At 42.4% G+C, this 22,888-nt stretch overlaps 1 protein-coding gene across 1 annotated transcript; it reads right to left on the bottom strand.

The window, feature by feature from the left end:
- Nucleotides 1–3,320: 3,320 nt before the first annotated feature.
- Nucleotides 3,321–7,811, bottom strand: LOC147428035 (chloroplast thylakoid lumen protein). The gene is made up of 4 exons (XM_086497069.1): nucleotides 7,449–7,811; nucleotides 4,452–4,591; nucleotides 3,789–3,861; nucleotides 3,321–3,699 (listed from the first exon to the last, which is right to left on the bottom strand). The coding sequence occupies exons 1-4, from the start codon at nucleotides 7,765–7,767 to the stop codon at nucleotides 3,590–3,592; spliced, it is 642 nt and encodes a 213-aa protein (XP_086353195.1). The 5' UTR covers nucleotides 7,768–7,811; the 3' UTR covers nucleotides 3,321–3,589.
- Between the last annotated feature and the right edge of the window lie 15,077 nt (nucleotides 7,812–22,888).

Genomic DNA, 22,888 nt, shown 5'->3' with positions numbered 1-22,888 from the left:
AGTCTTAGAAGGTCTTCCCCTTGGAAACCGTTGCGTGACTGCCTTATGACCATTTTGAGTGGTATGCATAAGAACTAAACAAATGCCTTGATAGATCATTAGCATCATGAACTAAATGTGCTTACCATTAACATCACAAAGTGTGATTGATGTAGCATGAAAACTTTAATTGCTTCAACTTTGCATGGATGCATCATTCAGATAGAGATTTGTAGAAAGCATTGTTTCCATCCACACAAACAACATGCAATGCATACATAAAAATGTGCAAATAAAAATGGATGAGCTTTGGCATTCACATCTACGCATAGCCTCTTCCAAGTTTCCATGAAACTTAGAACATAAATAAATTGTGTATGCGATGCATGAACGTGTAGCTTTGCAAAAATTCTCCATGAGAGAAAAGCCCACACATATTCCTCACAAAAATAAGAAAGAATTCTTGTGCTTACAATCTAAGAGATCACAAGAATGTTAAGAAACTACATGTGCATAAGCAAAAGTCTCAACACAAAAGTTCTTGAATTCACAATGTATTTGCTTATATGAACATGCATGCAAGAGCAAGAGTGCAAAATTCAATGCATAGAGGTGTTTTACCACAAGAAAGTGCAACACACTATATGAAAGCTCCAAAGAATGTCAAACATGTAGATCTATGAAAGAAGCTCTTACTGTAAGCAAAAACACCCCTGGTAAATCTCGAGGCTTTCGAAGAGTACTTTCCTCGATGTAGCTCAGAATGCATTTCTAAGGGTAGAAAATCTTTGAAAGGGGGGTTAAACCCCAAGAAGCCTACTGGAAAAGCTCTTGGGATTGCGAATATGCCTACATGATAAGTTCTATGAAAATATCGTGAAAATTGCGATCGCGTGCACAGTGGTCATGCGGACCCAAACTTGGTTTGTAATCATGATCTGATACTAGTGAAAGGCCTAAAGTCCTACTGCATGCTCATCCCCACCTACGCATACTCCTTTTATAGGCCCTTGGCCCTCCTACAGGAGACCCCTTGACATGCATGAGTAGTTTAGGGCCTTGCTCTCCCTTAGTCCTACCATAGGCCTAACATAGAAGGGGGCCCCTCAATCTCCCTGTCCTTTTGTGATGAGCGCTAGCGTCTCCTAGCAACCACAAATACACCCGTTGACAAGGGAACCACCCTAGGACAATGATAAGGGCTTCAGAGAGAGTCTTAGCTGACCACACCTCAACCTGAACAAGACCCATTAACTAACCAGTTGTTGCGGCACCAATTGTTATCCATTTCCCAATGGCGACGCTCGCTTCCCTACTTTTCTATTTCGCGAATCTAAATGTTTTTAGGGTGTTTTTGAAGATCCAACAGTTTTTGGCCTTCCACACATGTTTGAAGTAGCAGAATCTAACAATGTGTATTTCGATAAGTAATGCTCGACTCTTGAATCCTTCCCACCTAGGAAGAGATTGCTCGTAAAGAACCCCATCTTCAAGGTCTTTTGAACCCACTTGCAAATATTCCCTGACAGGCCGCAGATAGCCGAGCACTCCTTGAACAAGTGAGGGAGGTCGATCTACATTGTGAGCACCTATCTTGTCCAATACCTCTGGCTAGGATATTCACACCTGTAGGTAAGGCTTCTCAAAAGACCTTCCACAAAAAACCCCTTACCCCAAGAGGCCATTTCATACCCCCTAATCCCAACCACCTTCACCTTATCACTTCCAACTGATTCCATCAATTAGGCCCCTTGTGTGGAGCATATCTCCGTGAACTGTTGGTGAAGGTTTGCCTCAGCTCATCCTAGAGCCACTTACAAATTCAAATTCTCTCGGTTCAAAGGACGAACATCAGTTAAAGAAACACAAGGAAACAACTCAAAACCTTGCAAAGTTTCAAAACTCTATCAGTTCTTCACAAGGAGGCCAAAAGACTCTCCCACATGCTGCCTCAGTAATGCGATATAATATTACAGTACAATGTGGAAATCTCAATGCAAAGTGCTTCATTTCCACCCCTTTGACATTTTACATTCGCATGGCGAGGGGTCCAATCTCTTGGCAGTAGCGACTAGTTCAACTGGAGGGATAACTTTTGAGCAATGCTTCTCAAATCAAGTGTCATATGCATTATTAACAGCCTGGCCTGGATCATAAACTTGGGAAGTCACAATGGCCTACATAAAAGGATGAGAGAGTCTGCACGACCCTCTACTCGACAAACATACCTAAACGAATCCAAGATAAGCTGAGATTCACCTTTGGAGGGAAGTGCATGATATAGCTAAGGTCCTGGTAGTGATCCACAAATAAATATAAACACCAGCTCCATCATGCATAATAATGACTGAATACTACGACATCCACACTAACATTGTCAGTGCTCAAGACCTAGTGTCCCACTTCATGGAAATATGGCAAACAAAATGTCAACTTTCTCACAATGGCCCACATGTATACACAAGAATGCTTGGTTAATGCCCCTCTTATAAGAATGCTTGGTTAATACACAAGAATGCTTGGTTAATGCCCCACTTACAAGAAAATGAAAAAGGACATCCACCACTGCCATTTGGCACTAATTGACGAGCTTTATACAATGGTCCACAGTTGCTCCCCACAAGTCGCATGCTTTACCAAGGCCTTATGTAGGCCAAAAACAATTGACAATTTATATTGCATCAATCCAAAAAAAACTAAATTAAAGCCACATAGTATGAATACATACAAAATCTCTACACATTTGTTGTGGCACAGCCTTTCAGTGTAGAACTATATAAGACAATCCTGGAAAAAAATGTAGACTCATGGGGGAGGGGGGCATGAAAAGCAAATAGCTTGCTTGAAGTATTTGAGTGGCTTTACAGACAAGTGTGGCACTTCAAAACATGTCAATTTTTCATCATTTGATTCTAAAGCCAAAGGAAATCAATAGACACGACCAGAAAGGTAACCTTGTTATGGACACCATAATGTCACCAAAACTATGTCCCGAAGAACTGTTAGTGATCCCTGCCAGATTAGCTTTTTTATGCTTTGAGGTACAATTGAAATTTTAAAAGATGCAGTTGGGTGTCGAATCCTGGGTCTTTACACACCCACACATCCATCTTAACCACTAGATTACAATCCTATTGGCATACACATGCACACACATCCCAACACCGCACGCACAATCTGACCTTCAAAGAAACCACATTCTGAGGTTGTAAGGTACTCACAGGCAGGTAAAAGCCTCATTGTCCAAACATGCCGGGTCAATAGTACAAGGCTGTACAGACAATAAATTTGGCAAATAATAGTAGAATGCCAATAATGGTGAGAAATTTGATGCCAAGTCATGGGCAAGATTGACAAATGGTGGTATACAAAAAAGGGTTAAAAGTATGGCAATTGTGAGAAGGGCAAGAATACAAAGGTCACTCACCGATAACTTCGAGGAAAAGCGAGAAAAAGAGAGCTTGTATGAAATCTCGCATGCCCCTTTTGTAATGAGACTTGCGATGGGATACTTCTTTGGCCTCCTGCTTTTTCTTTGATACATACACAATGCTGCACAGAGAGCGTAATTCCGCAAACCAAGATAATGACTCTTGAGCTATTTGTAAAGCTAGAGGCCTTTAAGCTGCTCAGCAAAACCAGTCAAGAAGGACCATTTTTCTAAAGCACCAGCAGACTTTACAAAGGCACTTTTGGAAAGATCGATATCCTGCTTGCTCACTGCAAACAGCAAAACACCAAAGAACCCATAAAACAAAGAACAATGCATCTTAACCACAGATTTATTTCGTAGGTGAGGAGACCCTTACCTGCCATTTGCAGGTTTGCCAAAGATGATGAAAACACCTTGGCTTCGCCTTGTTCCTCAGCACTTGAACTCACCTGAAAGTCCAATGTGACCGTGCTTCATCAGAGACATGAGACTACACGAGACGCAATGGAAAACATCGTCTGTGGTAGACAACCAAAGCCACAAATAGTACATCTCGCATCCCCTACATTTTGTCACAATTGATTGCTTCTCCTTACATAAGGTAAGTAATTCCGTGTGTGTGTGTGTGTGTGTGTGTGTGTCCTCTATTAAATGACAGCTGATCCCTCAGATAATCACATTTTAGAATGTCAAATGATGCCAATGGGATTGTATCACCGTGGTCTAGCTGCTTGTGTGGGTATGTAGAAACCCTAGTTTAACACCACAACACCTGCCTGCAGAATAAACCAGATTCTGAGAAAATTCGAACATGCAAGCTGTTGCCGAGACAGAACAGACACTAGCGAGGCCAATACGAGTAGTATACACCTAGATGAATCCAGGATACTCCTAGATTTACCTTTAATAGAAAGTGCAAGGTATAGACTCATGGTAGTCATCCACAACACAATATAACCATCAGCTCCATCATGCTTAATATTGATACATACTACAACATACCCACTAAGAACAAAGCAAAAGAACAATATATGCAAACCTTGGACAAAGCCTTCTCCACATCAGCGATCCAACCCTCACTAGGACTTTCACCAAGTATTTTTCTTGCAGCTGAGAAGTCATTTCCATCCAAGGCCTGGCCTGCCTTGCTTAGCTGATAAATAGCAGCTTGCAGGGATGCTGCACAAAACAGCAAAAAGACAGAATCAGAAATTCCATTTAAGGTAAAACAATAGTGCACCAAAATAAACAAGCACAAAACACAAGCTATCATTGAAGCAGATAAGATTTTTTAAAAAAAAGAGGACCTTCAAGGTTAGCAGTACCAACAAAATACTCCATTGATCAAAAGGTCTTTTTGGCCATGGAACTCCTGGGAGTAATTTAGACCACCATACCATTCAATGAAGCTTGCCGTTGAGTGCCACGTGGCAAGTTAATGATGGCAAACCTTTTTCTTGTAAGTGGGGCATTAACTAAGTATCATCTTTCGTATTTGCCACTCAGCGATAGTTGACATTTATTTTCCTATTTTTATAAAGAGGGACATTGAGTAATGGGTCACACAAACTCTTTCTCATCCTCTTACGTAGGCCACTGTTACTTTTCACCTTGTTTCAAATTGCCTGTGTAGCCTCTTGTATATAGCCATGTCAACAAGTCTTGGCCATGTGACCTGACTCCACAACTTGAGTCTGTTTTGACACAATGACTTAGTTCTCAACCGTCTTGGCCCACATTCCTTGTGAGAACTTAGGTCTCTATGGCCAAATCATTAAACAGGCATCAGGAATACCATGATGGTTTTCTTTGAGCGTTTATTTCAAGCATAGCAGCAACAGTGTAGAAGTAGTGAGTTATTGCTGATGAGAGTTCATATGTGACAGCCCCTGTGCGTGAGGTCAACAAACATCAACATCGATTCTCAAAACCAGTATGTCGGTGTTTTCAATAATCAGCACAGCGCAAGGCCCCTCTCTTGCAGGATTTAGATCACTCCAAATTCGCCTACCCTCTGCATATTACAAAGGTTCAGATGTACATAAGCTCCCTTCACGACAACTCCCAAATCCGCCCTCCGCATATTACATAGGTTCAGATAAATTTCACTTCTTTTTGAAAGTATAAACTGTAACTCTCTAAGTGTAATTTTTGCTCAAGTAAATTCATGATTATCCCCTGAAGGTTAAAGAAGGGACAACATCAACAGATCCCTGGTTGCTTGGAGGTGTAACATGCAAGATAGTATCGTAAATTGAATGGCTAAAGACTCAAGCTACACATACAAACCACTATGTATGCATACTTATAGTAAGAAAACACTGAAAAAACAACATTTCCCTCACCAGGTCCTCACTGAGAGAGGCTCTGTACTAAGGCCCCTGTCAGACGAGGGCGGACGAAACTCCTCCAGTCTCACGTGGCCCAATCAGCAACGCTGCCTTTGGCGATGGCTCACACAGGGCGGATGGACCCCATGGCTTCAGTTGACCTGGCAGCCAACTCATGTCCAAGCTTCGCTGGTTTTCTGGCAACCCCCCCAAGCTGCCCTCCTGCACCCGCCCAAGCTCCTTCCCTAAGCGCTGATTGGTTGCACAACCTACAGCAGCCTATTTTCCCGTAGTTGTCCTCCGCTTAGTGTGACAGCATGGTCGGCAATCCTTTGTGCACAAGGAAAAAGGTAAACGCCCAAGCTTTGACAGGTCACACATGGCCGCCGTCCATGTGTGACAGAGGCCTAAATTACTAGAGCATTCGGCAGTTACACAACCTACAGCCCATAAAGGTCTCCTTGAAAGGTAACAGTTTTGCTAAGGATATGAAAACAGTTCAAATACATCTCTTAAACCAGTATAGAATACATATACATAATGCACAAGGTAACAACAGAAAAAGAGGGGAGATATAACTTGAGGAAATCAGTTTCTGCAACAAGAAGCTCAAAACATTGCTCTTCCTGAGGCTTAAAGGAAGACACCAATTTGCCATTGGTAAGTGCAAATGAGCAATTAAGCTTAGAGATGTTGCTTGTGAGCTTGCCGATACCGAGTAAAGAGTGGAAAATGAGATTTTCACCCGACAATAAGCATTTGCCTTGATATAAACAATTGCTGTATGTCTTCTTCTTGACTGAAAAATGTTCTTCAAACCCAAGTTCTCCATTGATGATAGCCCTACAAGTGAATGGGGTTATCGTTTTTTGCTTACCACCTTACAATGTTGATGATGTGAATTTTGAAGAAATAAGCAGCATCCCCCTTCGAATAAACAAAATAAACCACTTGTATAAAAGCTCAATGGTCATGCAAAACTATCTACCCAAACAAGCATCCCTTTCTCCCATCCACTCATCGCTTGTGCAAACCCCCTTCCAATGGCATTCCACCCATCAGACACACCATGGATGATTGAGCAAGTACGTGGAAAAAGCATTAAGACACCGACCCACAACCTCAAGGCCTTCGAAAGGGCATCTCTCGGTTTTCCATATTCTTGAGACAAGCTGTAATTAAGTCAACATTTGCCCACTTCGTAGGCAAATGACAAATGCCTACAAATTAAACAGCAATAGGGTTTGCAATGAATCTTTGCATATGTACTTTCAAGCTCGGTGAATGATGAATACTATTAGCTCGACAGGGTGGGCTCATGGTTATTCCCTAAGTACAACATGTGAAGAGACTGTAGGGTCCCGGATAGCGACAGTGAAAAGAGGATGCCCTTCTCCCCTAGTATTAGACAATGAATCTTACACAGTCTGCATTTAATCCTGGAGAACTACAGCTTACTACTTAAGCTTCTTATGCCCAAGGCTGCAAGCTATGACACCCACTGCTAGACCCATGTGTCCCTGTGTCTTCATCGACTATGTCCAAGCAGTAAACAATGATGAAAAATTCAAACACACCTCACAAGTCTATGTCTGTGTGCAAGCATCAACATGGTGGAAGAGATGGAAAATCCAAATGCACCTTATGAATCCATAGCTAGGTGTCTTCGTGTTGGAAAAGGGACAGACACAGTAAAGAAAAGGCACCTGTTTCCTCTTTGAAGGAGTTGATTTCCCCACGTCGCTTGATCTTCTTTTTGCGATCTTCCTTGACCTTCTCGAGGAGCTCCTCATCGTCATCTGCTTCGAGGAGAGCGAGAGCGGCTGGGTTGAAGGAGAGTAGGACGCCGCACGCAGAAACTGCAATCAGAAGCACATGTCGCCTACTTGAATCGAGCTTCAAAGCAGGAAAAGCTTTGTCGGGGCACGAAGCGTTTTCAGGACAAGCCTGGCATAGTACGAGACGCCTCTGCTGCTGATGCGCGCGGAAAGATAAGGAGAGAGACGAGCCCAATGAGGACGCCATAGGCTAGCTGCTTCAGTAGCACCAGCTTGAAGAATCAAGAGAGACATACAAGTTGCCTTATCCGTTGATATCGTTTAAATATTCTCTGTTTTGGCACGCTGGGAGTCGAACCTTGATCTTCATAATGCACTCCCCCATAATTTCACTCCACTGGTAGGCACCGGCTTAAAGGCCAACAAACTATCGCCTCTAATGGAATAGGGCGGTGGAGTAAAGCTCACTTTCAGTAGGTATATGTTTTTATGCCTAGTTGAAGGCGTGTTCAAGTCTTGCCTATCATACCTTTTGCAGTTCTTTAGGCAGAGCTTAAATTTTTATTTTTTTGAGAAAAATTGATAGGTTACAAATTGAGCCTCAAAGGATGGGAGACAGGCAGTCCCATAGCTAGTTACAAAGACATGAGTCTTTCTCTGGAATAAAAGCTAAGGAGCTTTGACGGCCAATCCTGTGAGGTAGTGAATCTTTGGAACACATACAAAGGGAGATCAGAGATTTTGTTCATAGAGGAAGTACAATGAAAAGCAATTCTCTTGAGTTCAAAACGAAACAAACAGGAATCTGTAGAAAAGCTATCTCTATAGAGGGCCTCATTCATTTGGACCCAACAATGCCATATGAAGCATTGTTCCACGTATTCCACAGTGCAATATCCATGTTGTAGCATTCTCCTAAGAGGATTGTTGGGAATTGTGGGATTTGTCATATGTTGGTGTGTATCTCCCCTATCCTACTAGGATGCATAGGTGGCACAGAACCATGTGCTAGCATGTGGAAAAGGTACTCAAGGGTGTGGGTACCCATGGGGGTCATTACTAGAGGGTGTGGACTCGCCTAGGGTTAGTTAATGGACTCCTAAAGTGGACTGGAAGGTCACCGACGAGTTTGCAATTTTTATGGGTTGATTTGGAAGCCTTGTATGATGTCACCAGTGATGCCAGATGATTCCATGTGTGTGGGATTAGTGCTCGACAAGAGCTTCCCGTAGAGCCCTTAAGCACCGAATTCCGACATCGGGAGCTCCCTCAACCCCCATCCATTTTCTTTTCATAGTTAGGGGTGTGTGTGTGTGTGGTTTCTCACTGTTGGAGTCAGCTTATCATAACTACTTTCGGAAGGACTTCACAAGCAACTCTTTGAGCCTTGTTGGCTAGCTTGATTTGGATTGTTAGTACTTGGCAAGGCTGGTCGTGAGATCAATGCTAATTTTGGTATTGGGACCACGAGCGGACATCAAGTTTATTCAATCGGGCTCTGAAATATGTGCGGGTCCGCAGAAGGCCCTACAGGCGCAAAGGCTTTTACCACAAAGTTGCAGACAAACGCGAGCCAAAAATTAAAAGGAGATTTGGGAAAAAGTTTGGGTCCGCAACAGCAGGACGTTCCCACGACGCAATTTGCTTCAAGCTTTTGAGCCACACTCCCCACAAGGGGGCGCTCCCGTGCTTTGGCATTGGCTCCAAGGAGCTCATAAGGCCCCCCCAAAGGCTCGAGTCCCGCGAGCACCTCTTCTATGGAGGCAAGCTTCAGGCAGCTAAGAGGAGACTCCCAACGAGCTACAGCAAAGCATCTTCAAGCATTATAAAAAGGCACCAAGGCTATTCAAGGTTGAATCTCAAGGCTTCATCAAACATCCAAAGGAGATTTTCGGGCTTCTAGAAGGGATTCCTCAATAGCCCGACAAGATTAGACTTCGAACTCCAAATTTGCAAATGGGTTTTAAGCTTCATTTCTTCAAGCATTCTAATTTTCTCTTGAGCTCCATCTTTCTCTCTCTCAATCTCACTAAAATTTTGTAGAGTAAAGATAAATTTTTTTGCATCCATGGCACAACCTACTGCAATGTATGCCATAACTATCATTAAGGATTTCATCATGTGCCTCTGTACAAGCCTTAGACACTAGCCTTGGCATAAAAACCAAGCGCTAAGACCGCTCCTAGGCACAATGGGAGAGCAAAGGAGAGATCTACCTTCAAGGGGAGGATAATTAGCATCAAGGTTTTGTTTTGCATTAGTGTTACTTAGCTTTGTATTTCCATTCAATAAAGCGAGCAAGCTACAGCATCAACCATGGCAGTAGCAACACCAAGATGGTGTGGGTAGCAGAGTCAAAAGACGAAGAAGTAGGAGTGGAGGAGGACAAACAATAAAGCTGTGGCAATGAAATTTTTTGTAGACTCTTGGACTAGAGCTGTGTGTTGGACTCTTAATTTGGAGTTGTGCTCTTGGATTGGAGTGTTTGTCATTTGTTGTCTCCTGGATTGGAGATGGTGCTCTAGATTCATTCCCTTTGTGTAAAAGGAGCATATGAGTGTGTGTGTGTGTGTGAGTGTGTGTGTGTGTGTGTGTGTGTGTGTGTGTGTGTGTGTGTGTGTGTGTTTCTCTCTCATCCCCTACTAAAAGGGCTTGCCCCCTCCTATCTAGGGATTTGCAAAGACTTTTTAGGTCTTCACAAAGGCATCCAAACATTGTATGATTCTGATACAAATATGTGAAACACATTTTCACCTTATGAGGTGAAAATTATGACTGAGAAAAAGGAGTAGCTAGACTAGGAGGCCATTTATTGAATAGTTCATCAGATCTAGTGCTCAAGGGAGCGACCAACCTGCAACACTTAAGACTCCACCCTAGATAATTAAGAAGGCCACTCTGAAGAAAGCTCTGTATAAACAAAAAGCGCAAATGCTAAACTTTGTGCAGCTTCTAGAATTTCAAAATATACCAAAATTCAAAGAAAGGAGAGGAGGATGTAGATAGTGAGAACCGCCTCTAAGCACTTAAGACTCCACCCTAGATAGTTAAGAAGGCCACTCTGAAGAAAGCTCTATATAAACAAAAAGTGCAAATGCTAAATTTGTGCGGAATCTAGAATTTCAAAATATACCAAAATTCAAAGAAAGGAGAGGAGGATGTAGATAGTGAGAACCGCCTCTATACAAGCACTTGTACTTAGTTGGATTTAATATTTACTAGTAGTAGTTATGGATAGTAATTGTAAGTTATGGAGAGGAGGATGTAGATAGTGAGAACCGCCTCTAAGCACTTAAGACTCCACCCTAGATAGTTAAGAAGGCCACTCTGAAGAAAGCTCTATATAAACAAAAAGTGCAAATGCTAAATTTGTGCGGCATCTAGAATTTCAAAATATACCAAAATTCAAAGAAAGGAGAGGAGGATGTAGATAGTGAGAACCGCCTCTATACAAGCACTTGTACTTAGTTGGATTTAATATTTACTAGTAGTAGTTATGGATAGTAATTGTAACAGTGCACATCATTCAAAACCCAATATGGGCACCTATAAATATTAGAGTGCTTCGTTAGTTGCGTTCGCATTGAAACACACACACACATAGAGAGAGAGAGAGAGAGAGAGAGAGAGAGAGAGAGAGAGAGAGAGATTTTTCACGAAAGCGTTTTAGTTTTTTCTACCTGAGAGTGTTTGGGATATCGATCGTTGTGGTCCACAGGTGTAGCTCCGCATAAATTGGATACCGATCATAGTGCTTCTCAAGGGTACCTCGCCAAAAACCACAAGGAGTGTTAAGAGGTTTTTCAAGCTCATCGTTCATGATCATACAAGATGTCAATGTTATTAATTATTTGTTGTTCCATTTTTATGTTTCAAAAAGAAAGAAAACATGATGCCTTGGGCGATATGTATGCCAGATGTGGTGCACTTGACTAACAATATCAGTCTCAATTGTTGTGTCCATAAGAGCATATTACGTAGAGTTACATGCCTTCGAGATGCACGCATAGGTGATTGCATCTGAAGAGAGGTGCAGCTAGAAAGAGGCCCTCACGTCGCATCAGCTGAAAACAACCTAGAGCTTTCTGGCCTGCTCTCATTTGCGCACTTACCGCAATCAGTGCATTCCAATTGTTGTCTTTGCCTACTGCTCCAGAGATGCCGCATGCTTTCAAAATAAAGGTGAAGGTGAGACCATCTAGAGAGATTCCCTGCCGTTGCATGCCTTCAAAGCCACAATCTTCATGATGCATGCATAGGTGATACCATCTGAAGAGAGGCCCTCACTGGTTGTTTTCAAAACCACATTTGACATACATATTGACCAAGATAGTGTCAAGCACGACATCTTTTTCAACAGCCTCTGACTAACAATGTAATTGTGAATTTTTGTGCCCATATCAGCATCTTGCGTAGAGCCACATGCCTTCAAGGTGCATGCATAGGTGATTGTAGCTAGAGAGAGGCCCTCGCTTTGCATACATATCAACCAAGACAAAGCCAAGCACGACATATCTTTTCAAGAGAATCTGACGAACAATATAATTGTGATTTTTTGTGCCCATATCAGCATCTTGCGTAGAGCCGCATGCCTTCAAGATGCATGCGTAGGTGATTGCATCTGGAGAGAAGACCTCTCTTCGCATACATATCAACCAAGACAATGCCAAGCATGACACCTCTTATCAAGAGCCTCTGACTAACAACATAGTTGTAAATTCGTGTGCCCATATGAGCATCTTGCGTAGAGCCACAATCTTCAAGATGCATGCATAGGTGATTCCATTTGAAGAGGCTTCACTTGGCACTCAAGCCTCCAAGACAGTGGCAAGCACAACAAATTTTTTCAGCAGCCTCTAGTGGCTGGGCTGCGACCACTCTTCGCATACATATCAACCAAGACAGTGCCAAGCACGACACCTCTTATCAAGAGCCTCTGACTAACAACATAGTTGTGAATTCGTGTGCCCATATTAGCATCTTGGGTAGAGCCACAATCTTCAAGATGCATGCATAGGTGATTCCATCTGAAGAGAGGCCCTCGCTTCACTTGGCACTCAAGCCTCCAAGACAGTGCCAAGCACAACAGCTTTTTCGACAACCTCTAGCGGCCGGGCTGCGTTCTTGCCTTGGCTTTACAAAGCTATAGAGAGCCCTCTTTTCAAGAGCCTATGAGTAACAACATAGTTGTTAATTTTTTGTGCCCACATCAGCATCTTGCATAGAGCCACAGTCTTCAAGATGCATGCATAAGTGATTCCATCTAAAGAGAGGCCGCCCTCACTGAGCCCTCGCTTCACTCGTTGTTTTCAAAACTTGGCCCTTCAAGACAGTGCAAAGCAGGACAACGCTTTTCAACAGCCTCTAACACGGGCTGGGCTGCGTTCTTGCCTTGGCTTTAGAAAGCTATAGAGCGCCTTGCATCTCCCTGCAAGCTTGTAAAAATAGCCAAGAGTCCACGCTTCGGCCCTTCTCCCTGGCGTATCGTTGTCCTAGGTGCATCGATAAAACGATGGAGCCCGTGTGAAAGTCTGCCATGTTGGCCCGCCCTTGCTGAGCATATCCTCCTGTAAGTCCAGCTCAAGAAACTACATTTGGGGAGAAACCCTCCCTCCGCATTCGTTGAAAACACCCCTTAGCCTCCTAGCCTTGCCCATGTCGGGCATATTCTATAATCAGTGCAATTAAGAGACTTCATTCCGGACAGAAAGCTGGTCAAGAACTTGTTGTGCTTTCAAAAGTACACCACACTTGGCATACATGTCAAGCAAAGCCTTGCCAAGCACGACATCTTTTAGCAATAGCCCCTGCCTAACAATCTCATCATGACTCTGCTTGCCCATGATAGCGTTTTGCATAATGCCACATGCCTTCAAAACACAAGCATAGGTGACCGCATCCGGAGAGAAGCCCTCACTTTGCATCCGATAAAAACAGCGAAGCACTTCCTGGCCCTGATCTTGTTGGGCATATCCTGCAATCAATGCATTCCAAGAGACTACATCCTGGACATAAAGCTCGTCAAGAACTTGTTGTGCTTTGGAAAGTACACTACACTTGGCATACATGTCAACCAAAGCATTACCAAGCACGACAGTTTTTTGCAACAGCCCCCGACTAACAAGCTCATCATGAATTTGTTTTCCCGTGTCAACGTCTTTCAAAGTTCCATATGCCTTCAAAATGCAAGCATAGGTGACCGCATCTAGAGAGAAGCCCTCGCTTTGCATCCGCTAGAAACATCCCAATGCTTTTTGGCCCTGCCCCTGTTGGGCATAACCTGCAATCAATGCATTCCAAGAGACCGCATCTCGATCAGAAAGCTCGTCAAGAACTTGTTTAGCTTTCAAAATTACACCACATGTGGCATACATGTCAACCAAAGCATTGCCAAGCATGACAAATGTTTTCAACAACCCCTGATTGACAATCTCATCGTGAATTTGTTTGCCCATATCAATGTCTCGCATAATGCCACATGCCTTCAAAATGCAAGCATAGGTGACTGCATCTGGAGAGAAACCCTCACTTCGCATACAAATGGAAACAATTCAAAGCTTCCTGACCCTGGCCTTGTTGGGCATATCCTGCAATGAATGCAGTCAAAGAGATGACATCTCGGGTGGGAAGCTTGTCCAGAACTTGTTGTGCTTTCCAAAGTACACTACAATTAGCATACATGTATACCAGCGCATTGCCAAGCACGACATTCTTCTCCAACAACCTTTGAATGCATCCGGAGAGAGGCCCTCGCTTCGCAAGCGATGAAAACAGCCCATAGCTTCGTGACCCTGCCCATGTCGGGCATATCCTGCAATAAGTGTAGTCCAACCGACGACATCCCGAACTGGAAGCTCATCAACAACTTGTTGTGCCGTGACAAGTGAACCGCACTTAACATACATACTAGCCAACAACCTCTGTAACCTGTGAACTGCGTGTGGAGAAGATCGGGTAGCTTTTGACGGCGTAGTTTTAAGGGATGCTATTGCACAGCGAGGTTTGTTGAAGAACTTTCAAGCAGGTAATCTTCGTCCTGTTTCTCGACGAGAAGAGAAGGCAGGAGGACCGAGCGGTGATGCCTCGATATTAGGTACGAGGCTTGTCTCCCACCCCAGTTAAAACAAACCTCTCATGGCGGTCGACATACTCGATCCTTGGAGAACGCGTGCTTAAAATGAGCATCTGTCTCATGAATTTCCTTTCAAAGGGGGCTGCCTGTAAGCACCAAGAGCTCCGCCAGAGTGCGAAGGCAAAGAGAAATTAGCTCAAGGATGGAGGTCATAAGAGAATTCAGAAGCCGCAGTCAAATAGAGGCAGAATATGATGGCGTAGCGCTGTCGAAAAGCATACAATCCATATTAAACGGGAAAGTCGGACACGTGGGTTCATGAGAGGGCAGAGATTTGAAATTCGCTACTACGCTAACGAAGTAAAGATCTGCTATGCTGCAACCTGTCTTTGGGACTAGGAAAATCGTAAACCATAAATGTGATGAGAACCACCTCTCCAAACTGAAAAACACAGCATGGAAGAACATAATGCAGTAACTCCAGCCAACTTTGTCGCAAGAAACGTCACTCCAATACCACTTGAAAGGAGGGAAACGCATCCAAAACACTTACCACAAGGTGTGTAGAGTTTGGTGGAGTACTTGCAACAAAGATGCATGAGAGAAGAGCAGAAAGGGGTTTATTGCCACCTTAAGTCCATGTTTTTCACTTATCAACAAAGCATTTGACTTGATAACATTCTCTATCAATAGAGGCTCACACCAAGGAGATGTAGTAGATATAAGATGGAGACTACTTCACACATTTAAAGTGCATGCATGCCGTATCTAATCATCCTCTACTGTCGTTATGAATCCTCTTAGTAGGCAACAAAGTCAAAATTCTATGGAGTGAGGTTTGCCCTCCATGCTCAAACTCCATCACATGAACACTATGCAAGAAATTGTGGTCAACATATTCGTTGTGCCTCTTTTAAGCCCAAGCTCAACAAACTTACTGAAATAGCCTACTCTCGATGTCAAAGGCCAACACAAAAAATAGAAGAAAACGAATGACAAAGCTTCCTTTAAATGGATAACTAGACTTCGTTAAATAGATAAATATATAGAAATGTCCGATGCCCATGTGAAATCCCAAATAGGGGCATGTTTATCAAGAGGCTAGCCAAGTACACTCATTTGATAATCTAGAATGGCAGCTCAAGCCCACTCACTTCCCTCATAAAAGGTGAGAACCTTGTCCAAGATGCATCAAATCTAGTAATTAGCACAAGGGATGTAGATGATGTTCTCATGTGATTGTTTTCAGGGATAAAGTGTATAGGCTCATTTATCCATTAGTGTGTTTGGCAATTAAATGGCTGGACACAATGTGTACACATTATACCCTAACTTAAAACGTATAAAGGACATCTTAAAACTTGAGTCTACAATCTATTTTTTTGCTTTGTGAAAAGATTTGCAAAAAATTAAAGAGAAAATCTACAGCAAAAGCTGTGGAAAATGGAGTTTAAAAAAGAAAAGGGAGGATAGTCCCCAACTTTCTACTCCACACATCACTTCACCACCATCTCCCTTCAATAAAAACCTTGATGAAACTGCCAAACAATCTTGAACGGACAATAGTTTCCAAAGAGGAGACTATGAAGAGCAATAACATTGAAAGTGGAGTCCCATAAAGCAGATGTACATGATGCGTCCAATAAGAAAAAGCACGAATCAATTGGATTCATTAACGACAAAGCTCTAAAGCTCCAACAACACAAAGAGAAAGGCAAGATGCCAAACTTGAAAAGGATAAAGATGAGAAAGGGGATACAAGAGATGTATCTAATGTAAGTGACCAACCAAAAATCAGAGGGCAACTAGGCAATACTATACACATTAATCGCTCACAATTGTCTTTTATTTCCTTGAAAAAACCACAACATTATTTTTCTAGTTTTTTAAACATTAATTAATTTTTCTAGTTATTGTATCAATTAATTTCTTACTAGTTATCAAAATATAATACGAAAAAAATATATTTAAGTCGAAATATATAATACAAACGAAATATATTTCAATCGAATTGTATTTTTATCAAAATTATTTTTCCTATATTTGCATGAAGCACGGGCCTTTCTTCATTGTGGGCTTTTTATTTCACAAGTTGTCTTAAGTTCAACCTAAACGTGAACTCTAAAACCCAACACCAAAAGAAAAAATATTGTTTTGATTGAGATTTTGGTTAGAAATCAAGCTTATTTTAGTAAAAATAAAAAATAAAATTTGAGTTAAAATTTGATATTAGATACATTGGTTAATATGGTTTCTTTAGAGTAAAATAGTTAGAGTGAATTAAGTTAATGCTTACCATGTATAGAAAAATTCACACTTAGAAATAATTTAAATTAAATTAAATTAGTAGTTTTTTCTTTGTGTAGAGCCATGCTCACACTTAAAAGTAACTTAGATAGAGTTATTCAGTAATTGCCTGCCAAGTGTGGAGCAATGCTCACACTAGAGGTAATTTTTGCAAGCAAATAGTGATCGCTTGCCTTTTGTAGAGTTTGCCTCACATTTGGAAGTGATTTAAGTAGGGTAACATTATCTCTCACATGTAAAGATTGACTCACATGTGAAGGTCATTCAAGTAGATTTATGAGATTTCCTGCTATGTTCATAGTGTACTCACACTTGAAGGTGTAATTAGGCGATTCTTTGTCATGTGTAGAGTGAAAGCTCACAATGAAAAAGAATTTTTAAAATGTAAATAATAATACTTTATGAAATGTTTATGCGTATGTTTGTGGACATTGTAAATGTTTGTTGATTTTAAAATAAGGAAGCAATGGTGATGATTTTCTTTTTAAATAGAGTAGCAATGATTTTTATAGGTTGAGATTAATTTGAGGTATAATGTTGATAGATAGTTTTGTTATACTCACAGACCTCTTTGCAATAGATAGATTTGTTATGCTCACAGACCTCTTTACAATATGGTGAAAGGATTTGAGTTGCGCTATGTAGATGAATTGATAGGAGGAAAGACCTCATTGAGGTTTGAGGTGTAAGTCTTGTGGCCACAAATTTGGCAGAAATGCACACAAGATAAAAGAACATGCATTCATAATACCTGAAAATGTGCTAGCCAAAGGAAAAAAGAAGGTTGGTCGGAAAGTACTTAGTTCACTGAGTGAGAGGGATGTGGAGATGACTTTTGAAGATGAACTAAGTCAACCGCCCGTGTGAAACCTGAAAAATGACTTTCAATGACACTCGACTTGTTCAATGCTTCCACTTTATCAAATATCGGGTAAGAAGCCTTTTGGGACTATTTTGCCCTTTTGGTCAAGAACCAATTTAGGTTCCAATGGATTGTAATGATTGGTATCCTTGAAACTTGGACTTCCTCTAGATGAACAACTTGTTCATCCTATTGTCAAACCGCTCCTACAAGCGGCTAATGTGGAACACGGGATGGACTGTAATGTGTTGGAATTAGGATTGCAGAGAAACGCACACAGCTTGGAGAAGATGAAGGAAGCTCAAGGCACACAATAAAGAGTGTGTTACTTTGTGTGCAATGGAAAGATAGATAACCCTAGAGTGATGGGCGTATATACAATGCTCGGGGGAAAAAACCTCCTAAAAAGGGGAAAAATGCCCCGGCGGTCCTAGTGTGTTCACACACATCACTACCACATGTATATGGTAACAAATCCCTCCTGGAGTGATGCGGTGAACGAGAGCTGGCACATGAGTAAAGGGAAGTGCCATGCCTTGAGGACATGATCAGTCCACAAAGGGGAGTAAGCCCAAAGCTTCGCAGAAAGCTTCAAGCTTCTCACGAGACAATGCCTTTGTGAAAAGATCTGCAAGGTTGTCCTGTGTTGGCACATCAACCAAGCTGACCTCTCCTCCTGAGAGCCTCTCCTTGACATAGTGGTAATGCACTTCAATGTGCTTTGTGCGAGCATGAAAAACTGGGTTCCTCGCAACTGCCAATGCGCTCTAACTGTCAGTGTAGATAGTGTTGGCAGTGTCTTGTCCAACACCCAAATCAGCCAAAAGGTGTCTGAGCCATACACACTCAACCGTAGTTGTGAAGACTGCCCTATACTCAGCCTCACAACTCAAAGTGGCCACAGTAGGTTGCTTCTTGCTCAACCATGATATACATGAATTGCCAAGCATGAAACAAAAACCACTTGTGGACACTCGCGTGTCAAAACAACCAGCCCAATCTGAGTCCGAAAAAGCATGTAAGTCTGGCGGCAATGATCCCCCCTTGGGATAAAACAAGCCAAGATATAAAGTGCACTAAGGTAGCGGAAAATCCTCTTGACAGCCTGCCAATGCTTAGACCTTGGGCTATGCATAAATCTATTGACCTGTGAGACTGCAAACTGAATATTAGGCCTCGTGTTGCATACATAAATGAGGCAGCCAACAGCAGTTTGAGATAGAGTGACATCAGCAGGATCGCCAGCATCATGTAGACTCAACTTTAAACCTGTTTCCATGGGAGTGGCAATAGGTTTGCAATCCTCAAGTCCAAACTTACATAGCAATGTCTCTATGTAACTTTTCTGACACAATGCAATACCACCATCACACTGCTTAAACTGTATACCCAAGTAATCATGCAACATCCCCAAATCTTTCATCTTGAAAGTAGCATTCAAATCAGCCTTAAATTCAGCAATATGTCTCTCATTTGGTCCAGTGATCAGCAAATCATCGACATAAAGAACCACAATGAGAAGTACATCACCCTCACGCTTTACATACAATGTGCTTTCTGTTGGACTGTTACAAAAGCCTCGTTTGACCAAATGAGTGTCAACTTTCTTAGACCAAGCATGAGGAGATTGCTTCAACCCATACAAAACCTTCTTACATCTGCACACTTTGTCCTCTTGTCCTTTTATGACAAAACCACGAGGCTGCGTTACATAAACTTCCTCAAATATGTCACCATTCAAGAAAGCAGTAACAATGTCTGATTGATGTACATCCCAACCAAAAAAAGCTGCCAATGCACAAAGAAAATTCATAGTAGTCATACGACAAGTGGGAGCAAAGGTCTCTTCATAATCTATGCCTTTTTGTTGTGCATAACCCTTTGCAACAAGTTGAGCCTTATGGCGATCGATCTCTCCATCCGGCTTGCGTTTCAACTTGTAAACCCACTTCGTACCAATGGCCTTTTTGCCAGGAGGCAAATCACATAAAGTCCATGTGTCATTTTCTATAAGTGCATCATATTCTGATTGCATGGCACCATCCAATTTTCTGAATTTTGTGCTTCATCAAAAGACAGAGGCTCCTCAACATCATGGAAGCTAGACACAACCAAAGCATAACAATCTGATGCATAAGATGCATGGCGAGAGCCTAAACGAGTACGACTAGACAAAGATGCATCCAATTTACTGTCACTCAAAGTGTGCACCAGCCATTTTGGCATACCTCTAGCCTGATCATTTTCAGCCCTTTCCTCATCAAGTACATCATGTACATCTGCATCAGTAATAGGCTGATCTGTAACATTTTCAAAAACCCCCATAGCCTGTACATTTGCCTCATTGGAACTTACATTCGTATTTCCACCACTGAAAAGAGGCAACAAAGTGTCATAAATGTCTTGTGAGCTTACATTACTGTCTCTAGTACATGACAGCAAGGGTTGAACAGAATCTTCCACAAACACTACATCTCGTGAAACCAGAATACGTTTTGTTTGTGGATCATACAACCTGTAACCTTTGCTTTCAGCACTATAACCAACAAAAATACATTTGACAGCCTTGCAGAATCTTCCACAAACACTACATCTCGTGAAACCAGAATACGTTTTGTTTGCGGATGATACAACCTGTAACCTTTGCTTTCAGCACTATAACCAACAAAATACATTTGACAGCCTTATCATCCAATTTTCTGCGCTGTGTTTGTGGCACCAAAGCATATGCCAAACAGCCAAATACACGCATGTGCTCCATAGAAGGCTTTCTATCATGCCATGCTTCATATGGAGTAATAGACTGCAAAGCTTTTGTAGGACACCTGTTTAGTACATAAATGGCACACATGATAGACTCAAGCCAAAAAGAATGTGGCAAAGCTTGACTTTTGACCATACATCGTGCCATTGCCGTAAGTGACTTGTTTTTCCTCTCAGCAACACCATTTTGTTGAGGTGTATAAGGCACTGTACATTGGTGTTTTATCCCACGACTAGCCAGAAATGCATTGAATTCATGAGACATATACTCCCCCCCTCAATCGGAATGGAGGGTGCCCATATTACATTTCGAGACATTTTCAGCCATAGCCAGAAATTGTTTGAAGCACATAAAATCTTCGGACGTCGCTTTAAGCGGAAATACCCATGCATGCCTGGAGTAATCATCAATGAAAGTCACGAAGTAAAGGTAATTGCCCAAGGATGGAGTTTGTATGGGCCCACAAACATCAGTATGCACAAACTGCAACCTGCATGTGGCCCAAACTGAACCATCCTTTGGAAACTTAGAACGCTGCATCTTACCCAAAATACAACCTTCACAAACATGTTTGACAGGTGCTTCAGAGGCGGTGTGGTCGGGATGGAAACACACATAACGCCTCTATAACGACCCGACACACACTCTTGGGAAGATACACACACACACTATGGGGCACCACTCGGCTTACACAACCCTCCTGGCCGAGACAAGAAACACACCCATGGAGCGAGAGGAGAGAGACTATCCACTTTCCCACTCCACACAGACACATACACACACACACACACACACACACAAAAAAAAAAAACTCAGCTCAAAAGAGGAGAACTTTTGATGTTTAGATACAAATGAGCTTGGGCCAACACCAATGGGGCAAATAGCTCACACAGTATGGGTAAAATAAGCCAGATACAATCACAAACTGGAGCAGAAACTTCGCTCATAGGAGAAACTTACACAGCCAAAACAGTAGAAAAAGAGGGAGAAATTTGGCAAAATGGACAGCGCCATCGCGTCCAGAACGGCCCAAAACCCTAGTCTACAATGTCAAAGTGCTCAAATCCGACCTCGGATGAGCAGTTTACGGCCAAAACAAGCTCCAAAAACCCCAAAAACACAGTTGCGGTTTTTCCTCCTCTCTTCTCCACGTTTTTTCTGGTCTTCTCTCTGTTTTTTCAGTTCCCACACTTAGCTTTATTAGTTGGGCACCCTTGGCCTTTTAGATGACCTCAAGCAGACCCCGAACAGGCCAAAAACTGACCTCGCAGTGCATAGTTGTCACCCTGCTACATCCATACGCACACCTGGCACTCGATTTTTTCCAATAATGCGTCTTGCCACCATGTGAAGTGGCCCCAAAATATGGTCCTCATGATGACCTTTCTACATAATTATCACAAGAAAACATCCACGTTGTGTCCGTACTCATCCACGTGCAAGTATTGACCCCGTTCGGCCTCCTGACGCCACTAGATGCCATCTGACGCACCTGCTTACCTCATGTCGTCGGCCCGCGGATAGCTTCCTCGAGAAGTTTTAAGCGCTACCAACTCCTCATTATTGTAGAAAAAACACACTGGTACTGGTAATAGTGAAAATCGATGCACTATGTACATGGTGTCCTACCTGTACACATGTGGGCCCCACGTAACCACCTGGCTCTGGAAAATGGGCAATTCTTTATTTGATGCACCATGCATTTGTATGTACATATGTGCAATCCCTTGCTCCAAAAAACTCCTGACATAATTTGCCCACCCCCTAGCCTGCTAGAGCATTCATGCTCAGCAGCAACACTAGTAGATGCTCATTCCACCTAGATCAAAAGGCCAAAGGCATATCGCCTGATTCACAAGAAGCATCATAACACCACACCTACATTTGTCAACAATCAACCAAAATGCACCATAGGCATATCCAACTAACACATCCGCCCTGTCTGGAGTTCCAAAAGCATAAATATTGCATGCCACATTCAACCCAACCGCCGATAGAGACAACTCAAGTGACTCATCACCTGGCATCTTGGCTTCACCAGCCATAGCAACAACCTGCAAATCATGCACCCAAGTAGCTAAAAGCATTGTGTGAAGGTAAAGTTATAGATATCCAAAGCACAAAAGTATCCCTGTAGCACACATATCCCTAGCATAGGCATCCACATAGCTGAGATTGGACTCATATATGCCAAACCCCTTCTCATCATCATAAGCATACTCATCATCACACATCACTTTATCCACATCATAATCATGGCTAGCACCACTATCCATAGCTTCTAGCATGGGGTCATCAGTCTCCAAGAATACAGATCCCTGCTCTAAACCACAATCATGCTCACAAATCGGTTCAATCACTGC

The sequence above is a fragment of the Adiantum capillus-veneris genome, chromosome 23, assembly GCF_014529385.1.
Source record: "Adiantum capillus-veneris isolate H3 chromosome 23, ASM1452938v2, whole genome shotgun sequence".
NCBI lineage: Eukaryota > Viridiplantae > Streptophyta > Polypodiopsida > Polypodiales > Pteridaceae > Adiantum > Adiantum capillus-veneris.
The sequence above is the reverse complement of the archived record's forward strand: the minus strand, read 5'-3'. Positions and strand labels throughout refer to the sequence as shown.

Bases quoted from the DNA above. Each gene is read 5' to 3' on its own strand.
- LOC147428035 (XM_086497069.1), bottom strand. From the start codon at position 7,767: ATGGCGTCCTCATTGGGCTCGTCTCTCTCCTTATCTTTCCGCGCGCAT. The intron at 4,592-7,448 runs GTGCCTTTTCTT...TGTTTTGTGCAG, and splicing joins CTCCTTCAAAGAGGAAACAG to CATCCCTGCAAGCTGCTATT. The intron at 3,700-3,788 runs GTAAGGGTCTCC...TGCTGTTTGCAG, and splicing joins GGCAAACCTGCAAATGGCAG to TGAGCAAGCAGGATATCGAT.